The 25,893-nt window shown below is 39.5% G+C and overlaps 2 protein-coding genes across 2 annotated transcripts; one reads left to right on the forward strand and one right to left on the reverse strand.

Annotated features, from left to right (window-relative positions):
- The first annotated feature begins 1,137 nt into the window (after positions 1-1,137).
- samd4b (sterile alpha motif domain containing 4B) lies at positions 1,138-12,575 on the forward strand. The gene is made up of 13 exons (XM_065280258.2): positions 1,138-1,276; positions 2,179-2,503; positions 5,907-6,371; positions 6,452-6,688; positions 6,774-6,883; positions 7,007-7,093; positions 7,173-7,443; positions 8,438-8,523; positions 8,881-8,993; positions 9,076-9,283; positions 9,438-9,564; positions 9,657-9,740; positions 9,834-12,575. Exons 2-13 carry the CDS (start codon positions 2,308-2,310, stop codon positions 9,860-9,862), a joined length of 2,013 nt encoding a protein of 670 aa, XP_065136330.1. The 5' UTR covers positions 1,138-1,276; positions 2,179-2,307; the 3' UTR covers positions 9,863-12,575.
- Positions 12,576-20,324: 7,749 nt separating this feature from the next.
- On the reverse strand, positions 20,325-23,434 carry LOC135770621 (uncharacterized). Its single transcript, XM_065280259.2, has 6 exons — positions 23,164-23,434; positions 22,416-22,444; positions 22,233-22,317; positions 22,065-22,130; positions 21,458-21,993; positions 20,325-21,364 (listed from the first exon to the last, which is right to left on the reverse strand). The coding sequence occupies exons 1-6, from the start codon at positions 23,213-23,215 to the stop codon at positions 21,296-21,298; spliced, it is 837 nt and encodes a 278-aa protein (XP_065136331.1). The 5' UTR covers positions 23,216-23,434; the 3' UTR covers positions 20,325-21,295.
- Between the last annotated feature and the right edge of the window lie 2,459 nt (positions 23,435-25,893).

Here is a 25,893-nt window from a genome sequence, read left to right on the forward strand (position 1 = left end):
TAAAAGCGATTACAAAGGAAATGTTTACTGTTCATTTTTTAATTTATTTATTGTATGGAAAAATCCCACTTAAAGAAACAGACCGCCATTAAATTTTTCCTCTCGCGCACCCCCTGGTGGCAGCTCGCGTACCCCTGGGGGTGCGCGTACCACACTTTGGGAATCCCTGCCTTAGAATGAGACGTTTTTATCTACATACACAGAGGGTCCCCCTACGTGGAAGTCGCCATTTTGTGCTGCCATGTTTCTACAGAAGCCCTTAATGGACAAACTTTGTTTACTGAATTGTCTCCGACAATAACATGTTTGTCTGGTGGTGGCTACCGTAGCTTCTCTGTGCGTTTCAAAAGCGAGGGGAAAATAGTGGACTGAGCCGTTGGTTGCAATTTTCACCCTCATCACTAGAAGCCGCTAAAATTTACACACTGCACCTTTAAGAAATGATCTGTGCATGTTATGGAAGAGTGCAGGGGGTTGGGCCTTAATGGCCCTTCAGTAAGGAGTGTGCTGTGTGCAGGTGACTGAAATGACATTAAATCTTGTTGTTTTAAACTAAATTATGATGCAAGATTTTTTTAACTACATTTAGTTCCTGTAATGGACAACTCTGCAATTCCTTTCAAATTCCCAGTTTAATCCCTATTAATTCCCATTAGTCCCCATGAAAAGTTTCCAACCTTGAAAATCCCCATAATTTTGCAACCCTATCAGTAACACAAACCTATACTTGCAGTATAACAGTGAAAGCGTTGCCATTCATAAAAAAATATGCAAAAAACTAAAATAAAGTGTGTAGGTGTGTGTAGTATTGTGTGTGTGTGTGAGTGTGTGTGTGTGTGTGTGTGTGTGTGTGTGTGTGTGAGTGTGTGTGTGTACCCTACTGTCCACCCCATGACCCTCACAAATATTATATTGTTAGAGTATTAGTTATAGCAGTGTCTTTATTCTTTACACCAATATTTCAAGCTGCTGTATTATTAATAGTTATGCAAGAAAAAAGCACTTCTAGAATAGAGAGAGAGTGAGAGAGAGACAGAGTGAGAGAGAGAGAGTGAGAGAGAGAGAGAGAGAGAGAGAGAGAGAGAGAGAGAGAGAGAGAGAGAGAGAGAGAGAGAGAGAGAGAGAGAGAGAGAGAGAGAGAGAGAGAGAGAGTGTGTGTGTGTGTGGATGAGCTCGGGAGCTCCAGTGATTTTCAGGCCTGTGTCTCTCTCTCTTTTATCCGCATCTGTGTCGGGCTCGTGCCAGTGTATATCCACGCATTTTACCTGCGTGTCTCGTAAGTAAGTGTGTGTGAGTTTGTGTACATGAACAGGTGTGTGTGTGTGTGTTTAATAAGAGATCAGACTCGGTGTATATCTGTGTGTGTGTATATGTGTGTGTTAGCGCTTTGGTGTGTGTGTCTGTGTTGATAAACTCTTGTGTGTTTTTTAGTGTTGTTGTAATGAAGTAAGTTAGTGTTGTGATGTGTTCTGATAGATGTTGTGTGTTTTTGTGTATGTGTGTGTGTGCATGTTTATGTGATTGAGTCAGATGTCTGTTAGCATTAGCGTTAGCATCAGGCCTGTTAGCCGCGCTTTAACCTAACGTTACTCTTCAGCTTTATTGTGTTTCTGCTTTGACTGAAGGTTTATAAACATTACATCACAACCGTTGTCAACACTTTATAACAAACTCGTTTACTTCAGTGTGTGATTGCGAGGTTCATGCTATGTGTTTATTAGCGGTGTGTTTTAAAGCTAACAGCGGTTATCGATAAACCGCCGCTTCACAGAGATATCGTCTGCAGACTAAATTAAAAAGACGGAATTTACCCTCATCCCAATGGATTTACCCTTTCACTAAATTATCCCCTCGTCTGACTGACAGTGGGTTTCTCAGTGAGGTTACATTGAATAGTTTTAACTGTAAGAGAGTCTGATCTGAGATCAGCTTTGGTTATTGGTGTAATCCAGTAGTGAGAGTTGCTGTGGTTTGCAGTAAGTTGGGAATCTGATTATGAATGAGTGAATCTCCCACAGGTGTGTGTGTGTATGTGTGTTTGTGTAACTGTGCTATGTCAGGTGCTGGGATGTGCATGATGCATTAGATACATCTGTGTTTCTTTACTGGGTCACGTCTGTCTGTCTGTCTGTGTGTGTTTGAACACTGAAAGACTTCTTCTTGGTCTTGGTGACTCAGGTCCACTCGTGTCCAGAACCATGTGAGGGATTATTAAATGCACCCGAGTGAGTGGACTGGAGCACTGCCTGTAACCTCCCCAGTTTATACAAACCCCGCCCCCATCCAAGAGACCCGCAGAAACTCGCCATGATGTTCCGGGACCAGGTGGGGATTTTGACGGACTGGTTTAAGGGCTGGAACGAGTGCGAGCAGACGGTCGCACTGCTGTCGTTGTTGAAGCGAGTTTCTCGGACGCAGGCGAGGTTTCTGCACATCTGTCTGGATCACTGGCTGGCCGACTGCACAGAGATACACATACTAGAGGCGGAGGCCAACAACGCAGGTAAACGTGCACGATGATGTACTCACAAACTTTACTAAGAGTGACACTGATTATACAAAATAACTTCACGATTCTGTCACAGTGTCCTCGTGTTGTGCCAAACCTGTCTGAGATTTTGCCGTCCATGTCAAATCTTATTCGCTTGGGTACCTGGCATGTTTGGGTAGAAGAGATGAAATAAACCAACAGATTGTGATGTAAACATCATTAAAGTTAAACTTCTTCTGTCTGTTAGTCACAAAACCTGCTGCACAGACTCAGAACATCATATTGCATAAAGGGCTCAGGGTTCCAACGGGTCCTTGAAAGTTTGTGAATCTGGGCAAAAAATGTAAGGTCCTGGGAAGTTTTTGAAAATATACATCCATAGATACAGGTCATTGAAAGTGCTTGAATCTTTTTATGCAAGAAGTTTTCTGAAAAAAAATCCATATTGTTCCCTGTGTAGTGTAGGATAATATCATAAAAATTCTAGACTTTTTTAGCACACGTGCTGAACTGTTCACTTTAAATGTTTATATCTTCTGTATGTGAATGTTGATTCATACCAAAATGCTTTTTTGTATAGTTGTGTTTGACACATGAAAACGTCTCCGGTTATGTAACTCTTGTAACTGTTGTTCCCTGAGAAGGGAACGAGACGCTGCGTCTCCCTTGCCATTCCTCCTGCGTCCCTGTAACGCCGTCTTTGACAATATTTCAGATAGCGATATACTTCCTGACTCCTGCGTCACCCTGTCTTTGTCGTTAAGCCTCACCATTGGTTGAATTTGATATACACATTCAGACGCACTTACACCTGGAGGCGTCACCGCAGTGACGCAGCGTGAGTTCCCTCAAAGGGAACTGTAACAATGTATCTTAAAAGGTAACACGATGTAACCTTGCTCTCACTTGAAATGTGTCCCCAGTGACTCCCACATTTATGCCCAATCCCATTTCTCTGTCTTACCCCTTCCCCTACCACTTCGTCTTACACCTAGCCCTTGTCCCTCGAAACCAAGTGTTAAGCGCTAGGGGTGAAAACATACCCCTATGAAATGAGACACCACTTGGTTACGGTTATGTCATCATACATCGTCGTTAGCTGGCTGCAACGTCACCAGACGCGACAAGTGTGTAAAGCACGTACCGATGTCTCCAAAGCAAGTAGTGTTATGCACTGATATCAAACGAAATTCGCTGCTAATGGAATTTAATTAAAACTGTAGACAAGCATGGAGTCCATTCATGGCTAGTTAGAGAAATACGGGAATGTTGTGCAAATCAGCAAACTAGCGTAGCAAACTAGCGAAATTTAAAAACATTTAAATTAAGAACATAATTCAAATATATATGTACAGGACTGTGTAGAGCACAAAATAAGACGTTAGTAATTTTTAAATCAATTATGAAGCCGAAAATACTACATTAATGAGACTCTCTGGACGATCTGGCCGCCATTGTTGCCGGTTGCACAGTGTATTCTGGGTACCCCTTGGTTTCAAATAAGCTCACGAAAATTCTTGGTTTTAAGGGGTATCTACCACTTACCCTTAGCCCTACCCCTTGATCAAAACGAGAATTGGGATAGCCCTTACTCTCACGTGAACGTGCAAAACTAAGGGGTAGGGGTAAGGGGTAAGACAGAGAAATGGGATTGGCCCTTAGTCCTTGAATTTGAGGGTATTGGACCTGGAAAGTCCTTGAAAGGTCCTTGAATTTGAAGTTAACTAAGGTTTGGGAACCCTGAGGGCTATGGACTCGGGCTGGGCAGTATATCGAGTTTTGGTAATATATTGTTATTTTTTCCCCAGCGGGATATGGGATGAGATGGTAGTGTCTGATATGATCCTTATTTGCAACAGAAGCTCTGACAGAAATGTAGATTGAGATCAGACGTAAGCTTTCCGACCAGCTCGCGTATTGTGCTGCTGCTGCCGATTTTATTTTCAAGCAGAGAGGAAAACCCTGTCTCTGATTTTGTTTTCATTCTGTATTTATCGTATACCACCATTAGCGTTGCAAAATTCTGGAAATTTTTAATGCTGAAACTTTCCATGGGAATTAACGGGAATATATGGTAATTTAAAGGGGAATTAATAGGAATAAAATGGGAATTAAAAACAAATTGCCTATAAAAACTTTTTATAGGCAATTTGTTTTTAATTCCCATTTTATTTTTAAAAGATGCCTATAACAGGAAAAAAATCATCTTGCAGCATAATTTTGTTTAAAACAACAAAATTTCATGCAATTTCTGTTGAATTTCAGTTCCTGCTCAGTCACCCAAAAGTTTGACACATTACTATTTTTGAAGTTTTTGAAAGAAGTCTCTCATGTTCATCAAGTCTGCATTTATTTGATAAAAATTCTTCAGAAATTAATATTAGAATGATTTATGATTTTTTTTTAATCAAATAAATCCACGCTTGTTTCAGGAATCTTCAAATTTTTTATAAAGTTGCATGCATGTCTGCTTATGACCAAACAAAATGCTTATTTATGTTTGTATATGATATAGTTTATATACATTTCCAAATTATTCCTGTAAATTCCCATGAATTCCTGTTAAGTTTCCAGTTTGGAACATTTTCACAATTCCCCAGATTAAGTTCCTATTGAAAGTTTCCGCCCCTTTGCAACTCTAATCACTATCCTTTTATTCTGAAATAATTATGATATGGACCCTTCAGTGATATATTTATGGTTGGCTCGGTCTGTTTTTATTGTATGAACAACATCCTGTCGCATTTTAAAGATTTTTTTTAACATGACATGAAAATGAGTACACAATGTTTATCCTGTTAACTCGTTATCCTAGACCATAGGTCTCCAACCCTTTTATGAGCAAGGCCTACCACGAACTTTTTTATAGTTTACTAACATTTTTTAGTTTTACTTTATTATTTTAGTTGTTGATGTTTAATCATTGTTTAAAATGTTAACATACACAAAAGAAGCTAAGCTAATATAAAACATATGTAATAAATAAATTAGGGCTGGCAAAAGATTCATCCCGATTAATCGCATACAAAATAAAAGTGATTTTTGGCATAATTATGTATTTAAGAAACATTTACATGAGTATAATATTTATTTATATTTTTATATATTCTATATTATATATAAATAAAAAAATTGAAATATAAATAAAAAATCTGACATGAATATATGTATGTGTGTGTGGTTAAATATACACAATAATTACACACAGTGCACACACACATATTATGCAAAAATAACTTTTATTTTGTATGCGATTAATCTTTTCCCAGCCCTAAAATAAATATAAAAATTGATGCTATTAATAGAACAGTGAATAGTGGTTTGGCGGGCACCATGTTGGAGACCACTGTCCTAGATGATCTTAAACTATACAAACACAGATAATCCAGACATTGTTTTCCCGTCTGATTTCTAGCGATCGTGAGTCAGTGGCAGCAGGAGCCGAAGGAGAAAGTGGTGTCTCTCCTGCTGTCTCACCTCCCCCTGCTGCAGCCGCGCAACGCAGAGGCAAAGTGCGAGTACATGAACCTGTTGCAGAAGGTCCTGTGCCACACCATCGAGAGCAGCCTGTTTGTGGAGGAGAGCCGCCAGCTGCTGTCTTACGCTCTGATTCATCCGGCCACCACCATCGATGACCGCAACTCTCTCGCCATGTGGCTCAATCACCTGGAGGATCATCTTTCGTCGCGGCCGCCCCCTTCCGGCCCGTACCATCACGCCCGGCAGGGTTCGGACGAGTGGCCGGGTTCCGCCGAGTCCCTGGAGCCGTCGTACGGCTGGCAGGAGAACCTTTCGTCGACGTGCAGCTCGCCGGCCGGGCAGAACGGGCACGTGGCTTTTCCCGGCACGGGCGGCATGACCTCGCCCGTCAACAATGCAGGTAAAGCGCTCGGGGATCAGAGTCGAGGAGTTGAATGTGTCGCTCGGTTTGTTTATCAGTGTTTAATGATCGCTCGACAGGGCTGCAGGTACAGCCGAGCCCGTTGAAGCCCTCCATGTCACTCACCCCTGCCAGTCAGACTGCCTGCAGCTCCGATTGGCTGAACCAGGACGAAGGGGTTGGATGTCAAGGGGTGGGGGGAGCAGAACACGCCCCCCTATCACCCCAGAGCAGCATCACATCGTCGGGGAGCGAACAGACAGAGGACCAGAGCAACGCACGCAACACTTTCCAAGAGGATGGGAGCGGGATGAAAGGTGAAAACACACTGCAGACAACAAACACACAGAATCTTAAGGTTTTATTATTAATCCTCGTCGTTTGTTGTGTTATTCCTTTCAGATGTGCCGGGCTGGCTGAAGAGTCTCCGTCTGCATAAATACGCTTCACTTTTCTCTCAGATGACGTATGATGAAATGATGATTCTCACAGAACAACACCTTGAGTCACAGGTGAGTTTCATGCTGCTCAACATCTCAGCCAATCAGTGTATGATTCATCAAAGCCCCGCCCCCAAAAGATTCATACTGAGCTCATACTGAATCGATTGGATGTGTTGTGTTTGTCTTTTACAGAACGTTACAAAAGGGGCTCGTCATAAGATCGCTCTGAGCATACAGAAACTCAGAGAACGGCCGAGTCTTCTCAAATCTCTTGAAAAGGTGATTCATTAATCTAGGATCTCACTGTGTGTTCTACTCATCTTCTTAAAACATTTATCACAGAAACTGTCGATTGCAGGATATACTGGAAGGCGGAAATGTTCGTAATGCTTTACAAGAACTTCAGCAGATCATCATCACACCAATCAAAGCCTTTGCCCCGCCCACTGCTGCTCAGAAGGAGGTGGAGCCTGGAGTTACACCTGTTGATAAAGCAGCCAATTCCGGTGAGGAGAAGGAAACTGAAGGTTTCCAGACCCACAATCCTCCTCCGTGTGACGGAGAATCCTCATCCGCTCCCATTTCTGATGGAGATATTGCTGGACAATTCACACGTGTGATGGGGAAAGGTAATTACACACTGATTATGTGTGTGTGTTTTGTGTGTTAAAGGACCATGAACTTAATTAGTCATCAGTTGCTTGTGCTTTGTTGTGTTTGTGTCGATGCGAGTGTCCGTCCATGCATGCATCTGAATGTGCGTCCATCCGTCTGTCCATCCATCCGTCTGTGCGTGCATGTGTTTTTTTCTGTGCATGTTTTTGTCTGTGTATCTGTCTGTGTGTGTATGCGTGCATTTATCTGTGAGTGTGTCCCTGCACGTGTTTGTCTGTACTTCCATCTGTCTGTGCATGTGTTTGTGCGTGCATGCATGCATGTGTTTGTCTGTGCATGCAAGGTGCATGCGCCCATCTGTGGATGCGTCCGTGCGTGTTTTTGTCTCAGCATGCGAGCTTGCATGCGTCCGTTTGTGCGTGCATCCATCTGTGCATGTGTCTGTGCGTGTGTGCATGTGTTTGTCTGTGCGTGCATGCATGCATGTGTTTGTCTGTGCGTGCATGCATGCATGTGTTTGTCTGTGCATGCAAGCGTGCATGCGCCCATCTGTGTGTGCGTCCGTGCGTGTGTTTGTCTGAGCATGCAAGTGTGCATGCGTCCGTTTGTGCTTGCATCCATCCGTGCATGTGTCTGTGCGTGCATGTGTTTTTTCTGTGCGTGCGTGCGTGCATGCATGTGTTTGTCTGTGCATGCAAGCGTGCATGCGCCCATCTGCGCATGTGTCCGTGCGTGTGTTTGTCTGAGCATGCAAGCGTGCATGCGTCCGTTTGTGCGTGCATCCATCCGTGCATGTGTCTGTGCGTGCGTGCATGTGTTTGTCTGTGCGTGCGAGCGTGCATCTGTCTGTCTGTGCATGCAAGCGTGAGTGCGTCCGTGTATTCGTCTGTGCGTGCATGTGTCTGTGCGTGCGAGCGAGGGTGCATCTGAGTGTGTTCAGGTTCTGTCTTGTGTGTGTGCTGAGGTTGTGTCTTGTGTTGGTGTATTAACGTTTTCTCTTTTTTGCAGTATGTACACAATTATTGGTATCCAGGCCGGATGAGGAGAATATCAGCTGTTACCTGCAGCTCATTGAGAAGTGTTTGACACACGAGGTGAGACACATGATACAATCTCTAGCCCATAATATATTAATCTGCATTCTGCACTCTTTCTTCTTTAAAGGGAGCTTTTGTTTAACCATTTAGCTTGCTTACACTAATTTCAGTGTTGAGTCGTAAGAAGGCTTATTTGGGTCGATAAACTCCTGGAGAAAACTGACTTGAAAGCATCGTGTCAGGGATAGAAGTGGCCACATTAAGTGTTGCAACCGCAGTTGTTGTAGTATACCTTAAAAAAGATTGTGTGCTTAACTGTTCACAAGACAGAAAGCTTTGAGAAACATCTGTATTCTTATGTCAAGGGTGTTTATCATTTGCACATTTGTGTTTTGTTTGGTGTATTTTTGTCAGGCATTTACAGAGACACAGAAGAAGAGGCTGTTGTCATGGAAACAGCAGGTGCTGAAGTTGCTCCGCCTCTTCCCACGGAAAGCCATGATGGATAGTGGAGTGTACCGGAGAGGGTGCGTGTCTGCTTGTGTCTCCGCTCATGTCTCTCTCTCTCTCTGCCGCCGTGTGTTTATTCTGACGAGTGCGTTTGTGCAGGTGGCCGGCGTACGGCTCCAACTCTCTGCCCACAGCTGGTTCTGTGAGCGCGGGTTTGGGCCGGCGGGCGCAGCGGCCGTTTCAGATGCCTCCGCGGGGTGCTCCTGCCCCCAGGAGCATGGGGCTGATGACTACTGGCGGTCTGGGCGGAGCATCGCCTCGACACTCGCTCACCAGCCCTGGGGCCGTCACGGGACAGGGGCGACAGGTTAGGATAACGCATGTTTAGTGTGTCATAGTCTCGGTAAATCCAGATGTGTAATTATTATTATTGGACAATGATTAAGACAAGGTTTGCAATAGCGGCCCTCTTGATGATCAAAATCTAAGAATCGCAGCACAAATGTCCTCATGTGTTTCAGAACCTGTGGTTTGGGAACCCGGGCGGCAGTAACAGCATGCCGAGCCAGAGCAGAAGTTCGGTTCAGAGAACTCACTCTTTACCCGTGCACACGTCTCCACACACAATGCTTCTGTTTCAACAGCAAGGTGCCTGTAGACACACAACAGAACTGGATTTTTCTAGTTTTTCTCCTCCAGAGTCTCACACTGTTTCTAATGTCACTTGTGTTTGTTCCCAGAATGCCAAGTTCCAGGAACGGATCTGGAGATCAACCCCACTCTGGAGTCTCTGTGCCTCAGCATGACGGAGCATGCCTTAGGAGGTACGACCAATCACAGTTCACCTGTTATATTCATCAATAATAGTTTAAAACGCAAGTAATTGATGTTATATCTGCTTGTATCTCTATTTGCAGACGGAATGGACAGAACGTCAACGATATGAAAAACTTCACTTCAGTTCGTCACCGAGTCGCCCGACACACACGCGAACGATACCAGTCTCACTACAGTCACACGAAACTAACTGTGTATATGTTCTCTAATATTTTTCTACTTTATTGTACTTAACTAAGTTTATTATAAATGGAATACAAAACATAAATGATTATATTACGAAAAAGGCAGAGCAGGAAGACGGACGCTTCGGGTCGATCCGAGCTCGCGGCGCGAACCGATCGCCGGCCGCGAGGAGCGGTGCCTTTAAGGGCTTCGGGCCGCCGAGAGATGTTCTGCCGAGCCACGATTACTCCGTCAGTAGCCGATCGTGTAAACGTCTGTTATCTGATGGCTGTTTACATCCGCTTACTGTGTTCACCTGTCTGCATGCGCTCTCACGTCCCATGACAGACTTCCTGTGACTTCTCTGTCTGCGTTACACGAATGAGCGGTAGCTTTAAGAACGCAAGCCCGGCCGTCGTGCCGTAGACTCTGTTTGGGATGAACGTCTGACCCGCACCCTTATACCTGTGTATATTTATCTGCTATAATGTCGAGGTACAAGAGGTTTCTTAGCACTTATACGTAACAAGTTTACTGTGCGGCACTACGGCCGATTCGGTCTGCGACGGCCGCGTAGTGGTTTTGTAAATATGCAGGAATAGGAAAATCGTACGAGCGAAGAGTCTTTACGGAAATGATTTTTATACGCAAACCTTCAAAGAAAACGTCAGTGGTGCGGCTGTTACGTGGATCACAGGAGCCGTCGTTTCGGAGAGATCGAGCTGTGCTCGTTCCGCAAACATTGTTCATTTCGATTCGCTATAACTGACAGGGACGTCCACCGATGACAGACTCCGCCTCATACTCACTGACTGAATGATGCAAAAACCCACCAATCGGAATCCATTTCATCACTTCTGTTTACTCTCTGCCATGTGAGGCCACTTTAGAGATTTGTCCAATCACAGCGGTGCTTATAAACAGCAAATACATTTATTCATGAGTTTCTGTTCTCTTAGAATGATACAGACCCATCTGATCTAACAGCAACGTCAGAGAGGTGTGTGTGTGCGTGAGCGTGTCTGTCTCTCTGCATGCGAGCGTGTGTGTATGCGTGAGTGTGTGTGCACGCACATGAATGTGTCTGTCTGTCTCTGTGCAAGCGTGCGGCGTGCGCGAGCGGGCTTGCGTGAGCGTGTCTGTCTCTTTGCATGCGAGCGTGCGTGCGTGCGCGTGTCTGTCTGTCTCTGTGCGTGAGCGTGCGTGTCTGTCTCTTTGCATGCGTACGTGAACTTGTGTGCGTGTGTGTGATCTAGAGTGTTTGTTTATTTGTCTCTCTGGTTGTTATGATGTTATTGTGAGGACTCTAGTGTGTTTCTTGATGTCTCTTTACACAGATATTGGGCTCCAGCTCTGTATCTAGTAAAACTTTATTGACTGAAAAAACTTGTTTTGCTTCTGTAAGAATTTACTCTGTGTTGCTTCACAGTTTATGCTTTGTACTTTATATAAAATGAAGAATATGTCATATTTTACCCCAAAAATGAAAAGAAAATATTTTTCATGAGGAAGATTAAGCCTGTTTTGCGGAATAGTATGAAATTATTTAATTCCAAATAAACACCCCCTCCAAAAATCTCTGTTAATATGAATGAATTTTTATTGTATAGTGCAATAATAGGTCATGACAGCGTTTATTGAATAAATGCTGTATGACGCTGATGAAATGAGACGTAAATGGGCTTTGTTTTCTTTGTGTAAAGTATGAATATTTTCTTGAGATTTTTGTAGTGAAATATATCCGGGCCGTCTCGACTGATATTGTGTCAAAGTGTCTGTGTGTTCATCCTTTCACTCAGGATCATCCCACTATGCAACATCATAGATACATTAAAGTTTTATTCGCAGATGTTGGTTTTCAGATGTGATCATGCAGAGTTTTTGCAAATAGCAACTGAAAGAAATGATGAGAAGATTAGGAAGTGTTTCAGACGTCTGCCTCAGGTCTGTTGTGGGAAGTACAGCTTCACGTTGAGCAGTCACGTCTGTTTTCTGTTGGACACCTAAATGATGAAATGAAGAGAAAGAGAGAGATGAGTCTTTATGTTAAGATGAACAGAAGGTTTCGGCCAAATTCTTCAGTCCACGCAAGCTTCGGTCTCTTTCACGTTGATGTGACCTCACTCTTCATGTGTTTTTCTCTTGTCTGTCTGTCTGCGGGTCAGGGTGCGAGAACAGCCTGGTGCTGCTTTATTCTCTGTGGCATCATTCATCATTTTTGTTAGTTTGTAAAGGGTCAGGAACCCTCGGAGGAAAACAGGTTATGGTCAAAATCTTCTTCCTCTGTATCCATGTAGTTGATGGGTTGAGAAGCTTTAAATGAGGGGAAGTCATTCAAAGATTTGGGGTCACAGCATTGTCCTCTGGTTTATCTCTCCATGTGTCTGTCTGTCTGTCTCTCAGCCAGTGAGACCTCTGACTGTGAATCTTTGTAAAGACTGTCTGCAGGACCAACTGCTAGAGATCAGACACAGATGAATGGCGCTTGGCATGAACTATATTATTATTATTATGATTATTATTATTATTACTGACATCTGGAGTGATGGGACTTGTGTGTGTGTGTGTGTTGCTCTGTTTGGTTAAATTCTTCTAATATCTTTGTCATGATTCTTATATGGAGATCAGAATGATAATAAATTGTTCCTGTTTTGCTATTAAGGTGTTTGGTGACTTATTTAAGGGAAAAATTCACGTGTCTGTGTATAAGATGTCTAACAAGGAGGATTAGGGCCAAGCTAAAATAAACAATAAAACCATCACAAGATTAAAGTTATTCTAATGCAAGATTTAACTAGTAGTTGTACAAGAAATAAAATAAATTATTTTGACTTTAATCTTGATATTTTTTATTTATTTTACCTTGGCCCTGATCCTCTGTGGTAGATGTCAGCTATACTGTAATAATGCTTATTTTTTTAAAGCACCTTAAGTGCCAAATTGCAAAGCATTTGCAGCTGGGGTGCGTACAAATAAATGTGTGAATGTGCAACATTAAAAGTGAAATTACGAAGGAGGATTAGGGCCAAGCTAAAATAAAAAAATAAAACCATCTCGAAGGTGATTAAAGTCATAAAAATGCGAGAATAAAGTCATTTAAAGAGAAAAAAGTTAAACAAAATATAATTTCGGTAATAAAGTCGTTATTTAAGGGGAATAAAGTCGTTATTTAAGGGGAATAAAGTCGTTATTTAAGGGGAATAAAGTCGTTATTTAAGGGGAATAAAGTCGTTATTTAAGGGGAATAAAGTCGTTATTTAAGGGGAATAAGGTCGTTAGTCGTAAAATTTCAAAAATGAAGTCAATATATTCAGTTTAGGCTTATTCTTTACATTGCTTACTGTATTAAGATAGTGATATAAATACACTAAATTCACTACACACTATAAAATATTTATATTTAATATATACATATATTTTATTTTGGCCCTAATCCTCCTTCAAAATTGTATGGTTAAAAAACATATAAAGAAACACAATCTGGCCATCCTTGTCTTGTAAATGTTCTGAAAGTGTGTACTTGTCTTGTACTTACCATCTGAGCTTTTAGGTTAAAGTTGCGTCCAACAGTAGAGATTAAGTTTTGTGTTGTTTAAATTTCTACTGGTACTGCACAACGAATGCGGTACAGGTGAGTTTAAAGGGTTAATTAAACCAATAATGAAAATTTGTCGTACTTCCTCACCCCTCATATTTTTCCACACCCATAAGACTTTAGTTTATCTTAGAAACACAAATATAATTTTATTAAATCCGTAAACTATCTGAGGCACAGTATTTATATCATCAAGTGACGATAATTCCTTTGGTGCTCACAGTATCTGAGACGTTTTCACGAAAGCAGCACGTTTTTTTTTTTTTTTTTTTTTTTTTTTTTTTTTTTTTTAATTCAAACAATTACATGAGATTTACAATCACCTTCAGGAGAACATTGTCAAATAAAAGAAGATACAGAGATGTCAAAATAAAAGGAAAAGGAGAAAATAAAAAATAAAAAAACATAAAAGGGGTATGTACAATCAAGGAAAAATTATAATTAACAATAAATATATAAAAGCAATGAAGGAAAGCTATCAAGTTTAGTTGGAGTCAATAGAAATATATTTTTTATATATATCCAAAAACTTAACACATTTTCTATTTTTAGTCAAACAAAAAGATTTGAGCAGTGAGTCAACTTCAATCAGGAAATGTGAAAAAGTAGGAATTGAGCCCATAAATTTTTGCTTATGAATAAAAAATTTGCCAAACAAAATAAAAAAGTTAAATAAATACTCTATAGATTTGTTGGCAGAGTCAGAGTAATAGCAGATAGTATCTTTCAAGCTAAAAGATTGTGCAAGGACAGGTGTTTTGTTTAGATGGGAGTACAAGTCTAGCCAAAATTTCTGAACAAACTTACAAGAATAGAATAAATGTAATAATGTTTCCTCTCCAGTGCCACAAAATGTGCAGGTACTAGGAATATCAACATATTTGGAAACAATTGAGTTAACAGGATATATTTTATGCAGTATTTTAAAGTGGACTTCTTTGGTTTTATTAGGAAGAAAATATTTATGAGGCAACAACCACGCTCTTCTCCAATCAATATTATTAATTAAAGCAATCCAATGGAATTTACCCCGAGGAACAATACAGTCTTTTTTCTGAAATATCTGGCGAACATGTTTATTGTTACATTTCTTGTCATAAATGCCAATGCCACCCAGCAACAAAGCCGACTCCTTTATATCTTTTTGGGTGTATAATAAGTGGCTCTTAACCAGATGCATTAGGCCTGAGGGAATGGCTTTAACAACAGTGTTATATTCTTTGAAAGGAATAGGGAAGTCATGGACAGTCATGAAGCGTTCATACGACAAGATATTGCCAAAATCGTCAAATAAAGAAAGAATATAAATTAAACCTCTATTAAACCAATTAGTGAAAAACAGAGATTTGTTCCTAACAGTTATATCCATATTATTCCACAGGAGAGTTTTATGTGGAGAGAAGTTGTGAACATAACACAACTTCCAGGCAAGGAGAGCCTGTTGATGAAAATTAGCCAATTTAACCGGGAGTTTATTATGCATATAATTACATTTTAAGATAAAGGGGAGGCCTCCAATTTTATTGAATATATAATTAGGAATAAAGAACCATAAGGAATTTGGATTTATTAAACATCTTCTTAGCCAGTTAATTTTAAAGGTGTAAATAGTGTTATGAAAGTTTATAGCTTCCAGACCCCCATCACTTCTACAACTAGCTATCACTGCTTTTTTAAGTTTATGACACCTATTTTTCCATATAAAGTCAAAGAAAAGTTTATTAACACCTTTAATAGTACAATCCTTGACATATAAAGAAAGGGATGGATAGACGAAGCGAGAAAGACCTTCCGCTTTAGAGAGGAGAACCCTGCCATAAAGAGAAAGGTCTCTTTGTAGCCAAAGATTAAAAATATTTTGAGTTTTCTTTAATCTATGAGAAAAATTAAGTTGTTGTCTGGCTATTAAATTTTTTGATACATAAATACCTAAATACTTTATTGTTTCTTTAACTGGAATTCCATCAATGAATGCGTCATCACATTTATGTAGTGACATTATCTCACATTTGGACAAATTTAGTTTTAATCCAGAAGCACACGAGAATTGTTGAATTATCTGAATGGCTATAGAGAGCTGACTTCTATCTTTTAAAAAAAGAGTGGTGTCATCAGCTAGTTGAGACATTTTAATTTCCCTGTCAAAGATCGAAATACCTTTTAAATTCTGATTGTGCATAATACTTAAAGACAATAATTCAGTCACCAAAATAAATAAAAAAGGGGAAATCGGGCAGCCCTGTCTGACACCACGTTTTATAGAAAATCTTTGTGAGGTAAACATATTAACTATGACAGAGCTAGTAATTCCTTTATAAAACATTTCAATGATATTAACAAACGAAGACCCAAAACCAAACAATTTAAGAGATTGCAGAAGAAATTCATGCTCAATGGTGTCAAAGGCCTTATAAAAGTCTAGGAAAAGTATAATAGCATCAGATTTCACAAAGTCAGCATAATCCAGTAAATCTAAAACAAGTCTTAAGTTGTTACTAATGTGTCTGCCTTTTACAAAGCCCGATTGTGTTTCTGAAATAATATGATTAAGCTTAACTTTCAATCTATTTGCATATACCAAGGCCAATACCTTATAATCAACTGTAAGAAGTGTGATTGGTCTCCAGTTATCAATTAAGAGCGAGTCTTTCTCAGGTTTTGGGATAAGAGAAATAATGCCCTGTTTCATGGATGAAGTCATTTCTCTCTGAACAATGCATTCACTATACATGAGAAGCAAAGGGGAGTGTATTAAATCCCAGAAATGAATGTAAAATTCAACTGAAAATCCATCAACCCCAGGGGATTTATTCTTTTTCATAGATAACAGAGCCAATTTAATTTCCTCTGTTGTCAAGGTGGCCTCACAAGTATCTTTAAAATCATCATCAATGATAGGAATATGACTCTTAATTGTTTCCAAAAAATTCTCACAATTATCCATATTAAATTCAGAAGTATAAAGGTCATTATAAAAGGCAGTAACAAAATTAGAAATTAACTTTGGATCCGTGCACCTGACACCATTAATGTTAAGAGCCGTCAATGAATTTTTCCTGCAATTCCTCTTTTCTAATGCAAAAAAATAACTGGAATTGGTCTCTCCTTCCTCAAGCCATTTTGCTCTAGATCTAATAAAAAAACCTTTAGCCAAGTCTAAATAAGCTTGATTAATTTGAAGATTTAACTCTCTTAAAAGCAATTCTTCTTCCGGACTTAATTTTTTTTGCAATAAAAAATTTATTTTATTTAATAGTTTACATATATTTTTATTTTTAGAGGCTTTTAAATCTTTACTTCGTTTAATAGCAATCTGTCTAGCCTTATATTTAAAGAATTCCCATTTCACTTTATAACTATCCTTATTTTTTTGAGAAAATATACTTGAAAGTAAGTTTTTAATACTATCATTAAAGGAATCATCTTTTAAAAGTGAATTGTTAAATTTCCAATAACCACGTAACCTAGGAATTTTATCAGTATTGCTACATAATTTTAAACTTATTTGTTTATGATCTGACAGGGGCGCAAATGAGTGAGAAATATCTTTTACAAATGGAAGAGCTGAGCAAGAGAGTAAAAAGAGATCAATTCTTGATTGGGAGGACCTATTTCTATTAGACCAAGTGAATTCGTGTAAATCAGGGTGAAAAAAACGCCATGTATCAGTAAGAGAAAATTCTGTACAAAATGATAAAATGTTGCTGTTAACATGAAAACTGTCGTTACTTCTGGGAGGAAATCTGTCCAAAGTGCCGTCAACACATTCATTAAAGTCACCGCCAAGAATAAGAAAAGAGTCAGGGAATTTAACAAGAGTTTCTTTCAATTCAGAGGTTATCTGAGAGAATAGAGATCTATTATCTGATCGTGAATTACAACCGTAAATATTGCAAATAATGAAGTTTGAATTATCCTGTTTAAGTGATAAAATAATCCATCTTCCGTCGTCAGATGACTTTGCCCCAAGTATTTGCCCTTTAAATTTGTGCAAAAGAATTAAAACTCCAGCAGAGTGATTAGACCCGTGGCTACAATATATAGTATTACCCCACTGATTTTTCCAAAATTTTACATCCATTTCACATGAGTGTGTTTCCTGTAGAAGGATTATATCAGACTCACTGCTTTTACAAAACAAAAAAACGGCTTTCCTTTTAACAGCATCACGTAAACCCCTTACATTTAAAGATATAACAGAAAGAGAGTTAAATTTAAATTCCATTTAACACGGAAAAAATCTTGAACTTCTTTAATCTGAATAAACGAAATTCTCAATTGAGATAGGAACAATTATATAACCGAACATAATACTCGAATAGGCTACAAATTTAGATAATATATAAAAATATATATATTCCACAACCTTGCGTGTTGCCCAGTGCAAGTATGCAAAAAGAACTGAATATCAGTTTGAAGACAGAACATCATTAAGAATGATAAATAGGCTACATTCAAGCATTAACGTAAACTTTGTAAGTTCAACCGGAGTACCCGAAAGCGATCCATGATAATTGAGGGTATTAACAAAATTTTGTCAATTAGATCGCCCTCGAAAGTAGGTTAAACACAAAGTCAGGTTTGAAACAGCCTACCAGATATACTGTTACTAAGAGCCATTAACACTGACCACGAGAAGACTCTTTCACATCAACGTAATTGAATCTCTTCCCGTCAATTAATGCAAAGGAGCCGCGAAAGGAGGCTTTTTTGCCCTCATCTCTGGCTTTTTTAACAAGAGGCCAAAGTTTCTCTCTGGCGATCCTATCTTCTGGTGAAAGGGCTTCGGTGAGTCGCAACTTCTTGTCGAGAAGGAATTTACAGCCTCGGGCAGCTTGCCAAACGGTGTCGCGAAAACGACGAAGTGCAAACAAAATGATCAGTAGCAGTTTTAACATAAAGTGGCATGGCATCTTACGCACAGAAGCCACTGGCACGTGCCACTATGTTTAGTGGCACTTCCGGTTTCCATTGGCTCGTACCAGTGGCTCGTCGAGTGGCACTTCCGGTGTCCAGTGGCTCATGCCACTTTTTAGTGGCTCGTCGAGTGGCACTTCCGATGGCCAGTGGCTCATACCACTCCGTTTGGTTGCTTGTACACTGACACATGTCAGTAAAACTTAGGTCTGTTTGAATGAGGCATGTGGCACTGATAGTCACCGATCGATCATTACAGATTCGAGCGTAACTTACGCGTGCTGCTGCTATGTTCATTTAATTGTGACACAATGATTTTGTGTGTCCTTTCTGACTCTGATGTTTCAGGTAACCGAATGCGTAAATTGAGTCGAGAGATAAATATATCATATTGACGCTCATTCATAAAGGAATTGTATGATCACAATATTTAAAATGGAAATGCATAATATGCAAAGTGTTTTCATTTAATAAAGCACAGTATTTGTCTGAGCCATGGTCGTGTGAACATTGTGCCTTTTCTTAATATTTAATCAGTTTTTGTAAATCTTTTTTTTAAAGTAGTATGCCTAATTTAATTGAGTCTACTAGATACCCTTTAAATGAAAGACGAGATCGAAGAAAAAAACTGACTCCTTCTTAAAGCATACTGTCGGCAACATTTAGATCCAATGAAATGCATAAAATAAAGGAAAAAACTGTGTTTGATTTAATCGTTTGTAAAGTGTATTGCTAAGTGCTTTGTAAATCTGTTTTGCTTTGAAATAATCTAACAATTTATTTAAAATAATTACCATCTCATAAATGTTGTGAAATAATAATTTGTTCAAACCCTTATTTCTTATAGACAACAATCTATATAGACTATAAAAAATGTAATTTTGAAGGGCACGTGACGTATCTGCACTGTCAACATCGTGTAAATATCAAGTTGTAAAAAAAAAAATATCAAGTTGTAAAATATGTAATAGGACATTGTTTTTAAACATAAACATGGTTAGACTGACACCTACTGTTTTGGCGTGCATGTGTGTAAATGCGGTACTTTGCAGAAAAAAAAATATTATAATATTCTGCGAGATTCTTATAAATGACACTTTTTATTAAATACAACACATTGGCACTGTTTACAAATAAAAACATGGCACTCACAGACTACATTTTCACAAATAATACAATTAGAAAATTTATATTTAAAACTATTATACAATATACAATATAACTCAGACAAATGTTGTGCTTTATTAAATATATAAAATATTTGCCTTCCCATTTTAAATATTTACATTTTTAATACTTAATTTTTAAATTATGATCATACGATCATCAAAATGTCCTTTTTAGCTCTCGATGCATTTCAAACATTCGGTTACCGGAAACACCAGACAGTCAAAAAGGACACACAAAATCATTGTGTCACAATTGAATGAACATAGCAGCAGCACGCGTAAGTTACTCTCGGATCTGTAATGATCGATCGGTGACTATCAGTGCCACATGCCTCAATCCAACAGACCTAAGTTTTACTGACATGTGTCAGTAGACAAGCCACAAACGGAATGGTATGAGCCACTGGACATCGGAAGTGCCACTCGACAAGCCACCACTAAACAGTGACATGAGCCACTGGACACCGGAAGTGCCACTCGACGAGCCACTAAACGGAGTGGCATGAGCCACTGGACACCGGAAGTGCCACTCGACGAGCCACTGGTACGAGCCAATTGAAACCGGAAGTGCCACAAAACGTAGTGGCACGTGCCACTGGCTTCTGTGCGTAAGATGCCATGCCACTTAATGTTAAAACCCCTTCTCCAGAACAGTCTTAATGTGTCTTAACAGTTTAAAGCCATTTCACATCAGTGTTTAAAACAGAGCAGAATGTTTTATACACACGCACGCATGCGCAAACACGCACACAGTAACAGTCAAGAGCGCATAAGTGCACAATATATTATATGTGATTATATGTATTTTATCATTACTGCATTATTACACAAATATTAATGTTTAATTATTAGAATGAGCAGTCACGGCTGAGAGTATTTCAGTTCAAACAGTCTGTATCTGTGTGATGTAAGCAAAGGGGCGTGGCCTGTGAGTTATGTTTAAAGGGGACATATTATGACTTTTTATTAAATGTAAATAAATCTTTGGTGTCCCAAGAGTACATATGCCAAGATATTATTTAGCTTAAAAAACACCACAGATAATTTATTATAAGACACTTTGTAGGTGTGAGCAAAAATGTGGGTTTGTCCCTTAAAATGCAAGAGCTGATAATGCAAACACTGATCACCATAATGGTGGTTTGTTGAAGTTGAAACTCAATTGTGCAGTCAATTATTTTCTCTCTCTCTCTCTGCACAAAATGGCTGTGTCATGGTTGGATAGTGCAGATTAAAAGGCGGTATTATTATAATAAGATCCCCTTCTGACATCACAAGGGGAGCCAAATTTCAATGATCTATTTGTTCACATGCTTGCAGAGAATGATTACCAAAACTAAGTTACTGGGTTTTTTTTTTACATTTTCCAGGTTGATAAAAGCACATGGGACCCAATTATAGCACTTATACATGGAAAAAGTCAGATTTTCATAATATGTCCCCTTTAATAAACAACTGAGAACCAAACACACACACACAAAAGCTCAAAACACAAATGTATGCGTCTTAGCTTGAAGAACTGCATTATGGCTTGTTTCTGGTTTTCTGAACACTCTGACAGTAAAATCATCACTACGAGATGAATAATATCTTATTTCACATCTAAGACAAACAGAAGTTGATGGTTAGTTAAAGCGATTATAGTTTGTTTATGTGTGTGTGGGTTATTTAAACTATTATAAATGTGTGTACGTGTTTAACCGTGGCGTAGTTCCCGAAGTTCAGCTGCCACCTTCCTCAAGTCAGCTTCAATTTCCAGCAGCTCCTGATAAAACACGCAAACACAGGTGATCAACTCAATTTACAAAGAAAAATGCACAGTACAAAAATAATTTTATTAAATGAATCAGAAACACACCTCATCTTCATCTTCCTCTCTTTGTCTCTCTCTTTCTCTCTCAAACTGTCGGGTGGCTTCATCGCTGGCCTTCTCCATCTCTCTCTTCTGCAGCGTCTCTCTTTTGTCCGTCTGTCCGTCGGTTCTGCTCCGATTCTTCTTTTCATCTTCCTCCTGCGCCCGACTCATCTTCCTCAGCAGCTCCTGCAGTTCCTCCTGCTTCTGCTGTTTCTCCTGCTCTCTTTTCCAGCTCTGCGTGTCGTTCATCTGCTCCTCCAGCAGCTGCTTCAGCTCCTTCTCCACCTTCTGCACCTCCATCATCAGCTCCAGCTCTGTGCTCCTCTCATCCTCCGACTCCATCTGTTGTCGTTTCTCTTCGTCCCGTGTCCTCTGTGTCTCTCTCAACTCCAGCAGCTCCTCCAGATCTCTCTCATTTTGCTCATTCTCCATCACACCTTCATCATCTTCTTCATCCTCCTCCCACTCTTCATCTTCATCTCTGCCTTTCTGTTTATAATCATCACGGGCATATCCTCGCTTGCTCTTTCTCTCTCCCTCTGGATCGACACAAAAATGTGTGTTAAAACTGACTTGAACACAAATCTGTGTGTGTTTGTGTGTTACTGACCTGGTTCTGCTAGTTCCTGTAATTCTCTCAGTAGAGCTTTGTGTCTCTCAGTGTTCAGTACATCATCTGAGGACACATGACATCATCAGGACATATTAACTATTCTCTTTACTGATTGGTCTTTAGTGAACAAAATTAAATGACAAACGTTTATTTAATGAACCTCACCTGACTCTACCGCAGTACAGTCTGTTCCTGGCCCGTTCATGTTTGTACTCATACTGACATCTTTAGTGTTGCAGTCACCTGCACCCTACACACACACACACACACACACATTTTATACAAAACTTTATGAACATTAATTATATCATCACAGTAAACTAAAATCATACTAAAATGACCTCTGACCTTCTCATCCAGCAGAGGGAGACATCTCACTGCAGAGAAGAACACAGACGCTCATCACAAGATGTTCTTGTGCTACCACTTACAGTAAATTGTCGCAACATTTGAGCATCTGTATAAGAATTTATGTCATGAACCTCACACACTCAGATCAAGTGCAGATTGTTGAATAAGATGTGCTATAAATGTGTGAGATAAATGCGCTTCAGTCAACACTATCAGCGTTACACACAAACGCGTGATCCATGTGAGATACCTGCGCGTGTGCGCGCTCCTTATTAACAAGAGTTTAACTCTAATCCTCGAGCACGAGCTCAACCAACTAAACACTCATCAATAACACAATACACATTTAATGAATAACAACGTGAATACACAAATCAAATAACAACACAAATAACGTTACACAAAAATGAAAACCACAGCGCACAGAATAAACAACACAAATACACAAAAATGAAAACCACAGCGCACAGAATAAACAACACAAATACACAAAAATGAAAAACACAAATAGACAGAATAAACAACACAAATACACAAAATAAACAACACAAATGCACAGAATAAATAACACAAATACAGTAGGGATTCCTGTGATCGATGTTGTGAGATTATCTGTTATGTAACGCGATCAGTGTTGAATAAACGCAAACACCTCTCAAGATGTAAATGACTACAGATTATACACAAATATTCATAAATGGTTTGTTTAAATTAATTTCTCTCATACAGTTTTATTTTTACTCACCTACGGCATTCAGAACACACACCGCCGTGCAGAAGACGAGCACGCGCATCATTCACATACACGCGCGGAGCAGGAGAGATGATGATTATGATTATGATGAAACGATTGAATTCGTTTATGTGTGATTACAGGAGAATCCACCTGAATGATATAATAAATCCTGCGCGCTCCCGCTCAGTGCTCGCACACTGATAAAGCCAGCGTCTGTGCGCGTAGATGTACATGTACACATAGATGCCTCATTCAACCTCACCATAGATGCGTTCGCCAATGGGGAATCTATGTAATTATATATCTATGACTTACGCAGGATGGCGCTGTTTAACAAATGCACGTGCTGCTTTCGTGAGGCCAAGATGGCGGTGTGACAGGTGGACGCGTTTTCGGTGGTGTCATCAGGAAACTTTGAAATAGGACAATTATATAACTGTAATAACAGGCTTTTTTTGTACATAAATGTATAAGTGATTTTTCTACTCGTATTACCTGCCTTGCGCTAATTTATCTATGGGCAGAAAGAAAAATAGACAGACTTCCAACGAGACAACACGTGCGTCAACCATGGAGCCTGTTAAAAACGCTGACGTGAATGTTAACATCGTCTGAGAAGGGGTTTTAACATTAAGTGGCATGGCATCTTACGCACAGAAGCCAGTGGCACATGCCACTGTGTTTTGTGGTACTTCCGGTTTCAATTGGCTCGTACCAGTGGCTCGTCGAGTGGCACTTCCGGTGTCCAGTGGCTCATGGCACTCCGTTTAGTGGCTCGTCGAGTGGCACTTCCGGTGTCCAGTGGCTCATGTCACTGTTTAGTGGTGGCTCGTCGAGTGGCACTTCCGATGTCCAGTGGCTCATACCATTCCGTTTGTGGGTTGTCTACTGACACATGTCAGTAAAACTTAGGTCTGTTGGATTGAGGCATGTGGCACTGATATTCACCGATCGATCATTACAGATCCGAGAGTAACTTACGCGTGCTGCTGCTATGTTCATTTAATTGTGACACAATGATTTTGTGTGTCCTTTTTGACTGTCTGGTGTTTCAGGTAACCGAATGCGTGAAATGCATCGATATTCATAATGATCATAATTTACAATTTAAGTATTAAAAATGTAAATATTTAAAATGGGAAGGCAAATATTTTATATATTTAATAAAGCACAACATGCCTGAGCTATATTGCATAATACTGTTAGTTTTTAATATAAATTTTCTAATTGCATTATTTGTGAAAATGTAGTCTGTGAGTGGCATGTTTTTATTTGTAACCAGTGCCAATGTGTTGTATTTAATAAAAAGTGTCATTTATAAGAATCTCGCAGAATATTATAATATTTTTTTCTGCAAGTACCGCATTTACACACATGCACGCCAAAACAGTAGGTGTCAGTCTAACCATGTTTATGTTTAAAAAAAACAATGTCCTATTACATATTTTACAACTTGATATTTATTTTATTTTTTTACAACTTGATATTTACACGGTGTTGACAGTGCAGATACGTCACGTGCCCTTCAAAATTAAATTTTATATAGTCTATATAGATTGTTGTCTATAAGAAATAAGGGTTTGAACAAATTATTATTTCACAACATTTATGAGAGAGTAATTATTTTAAATAAATTGTTGGATTATTTCAAAGCAAAACAGATTTACAAAACACTTAGCAAAACACTTTACAAATGATTAAATCAAACACAGTTTTTCCTTTATTTTATGCATTTCAATGGATCTAAATGTTGCCTACAGTATGCTTTAAGAAGGGGTCAGTTTTTTTTCTTCGATCTCGTCTTTCATTTAAAGGGTAGTAGACTCACCTAAATTAGGCAAAAAAAAAAAAGATTTACAAAAACTGAATAAATATTAAGAAAAGGCACAATGTTCACACGACCATGGCTCAGACAAATACTGTGCTTTATTAAATGAAAACACTCAAAATATTATGCATTTCCATTTTAAATATTGTGATCATACAATTCCTTTATGAACGAGCGTCAAGATGATATATTTAGCTCTCGACTCAATTTACGCATTCGGTTACCTGAAACATCAGAGTCTAAAAGGACACACAAAATCATTGTGTCACAATTAAATGAACATAGCAGCAGCACGCGTAAGTTACGCTCGAATCTGTAATGATCGATCAGTGACTATCAGTGCCACATGCCTCAATCAAACAGACCTAAGTTTTACTGAAATGTGTCAGTGTACGAGCAACCAAACGGAGTGGTATGAGCCACTGGACATCGGAAGTGCCACTCGACGAGCCACTAAAAAGTGGCATGAGCCACTGGACACCGGAAGTGCCACTCGACGAGCCACTGGTACGAGCCAATGGAACCCGGAAGTGCCACTAAACATAGTGGCACATGCCAGTGGCTTCTGTGCGTAAGATGCCATGCCACTTTATGTTAAAACTGCTACTGCTGTTCTGGGGTCAGAACACAAGCTATTTTCTTTTGACATCATCTACTGGATCAATGAATGGTCAGACTATTACAGGGTTTACACACGCGCGCGCGTGCGTCTCTTCAATAATAATGATCTGCAAATAACAATCACGATTGTGTGTGTGTGTGTGTGTGTGTGTGTGTGTGTGTGTGTGTGTGTGTGTGTGTGTGTGTGCGTGCGTGCGTGCGTGCGTGCGTGCGTGCGTGCGTGCGTGCGTGCGTGTGTGTGTCTGAGAGTGATGTTGTACAGGAAACACTTGTCTTCTTTCTATCTTTGA

Source organism: Paramisgurnus dabryanus, chromosome 8 (assembly GCF_030506205.2).
Source record: "Paramisgurnus dabryanus chromosome 8, PD_genome_1.1, whole genome shotgun sequence".
NCBI lineage: Eukaryota > Metazoa > Chordata > Actinopteri > Cypriniformes > Cobitidae > Paramisgurnus > Paramisgurnus dabryanus.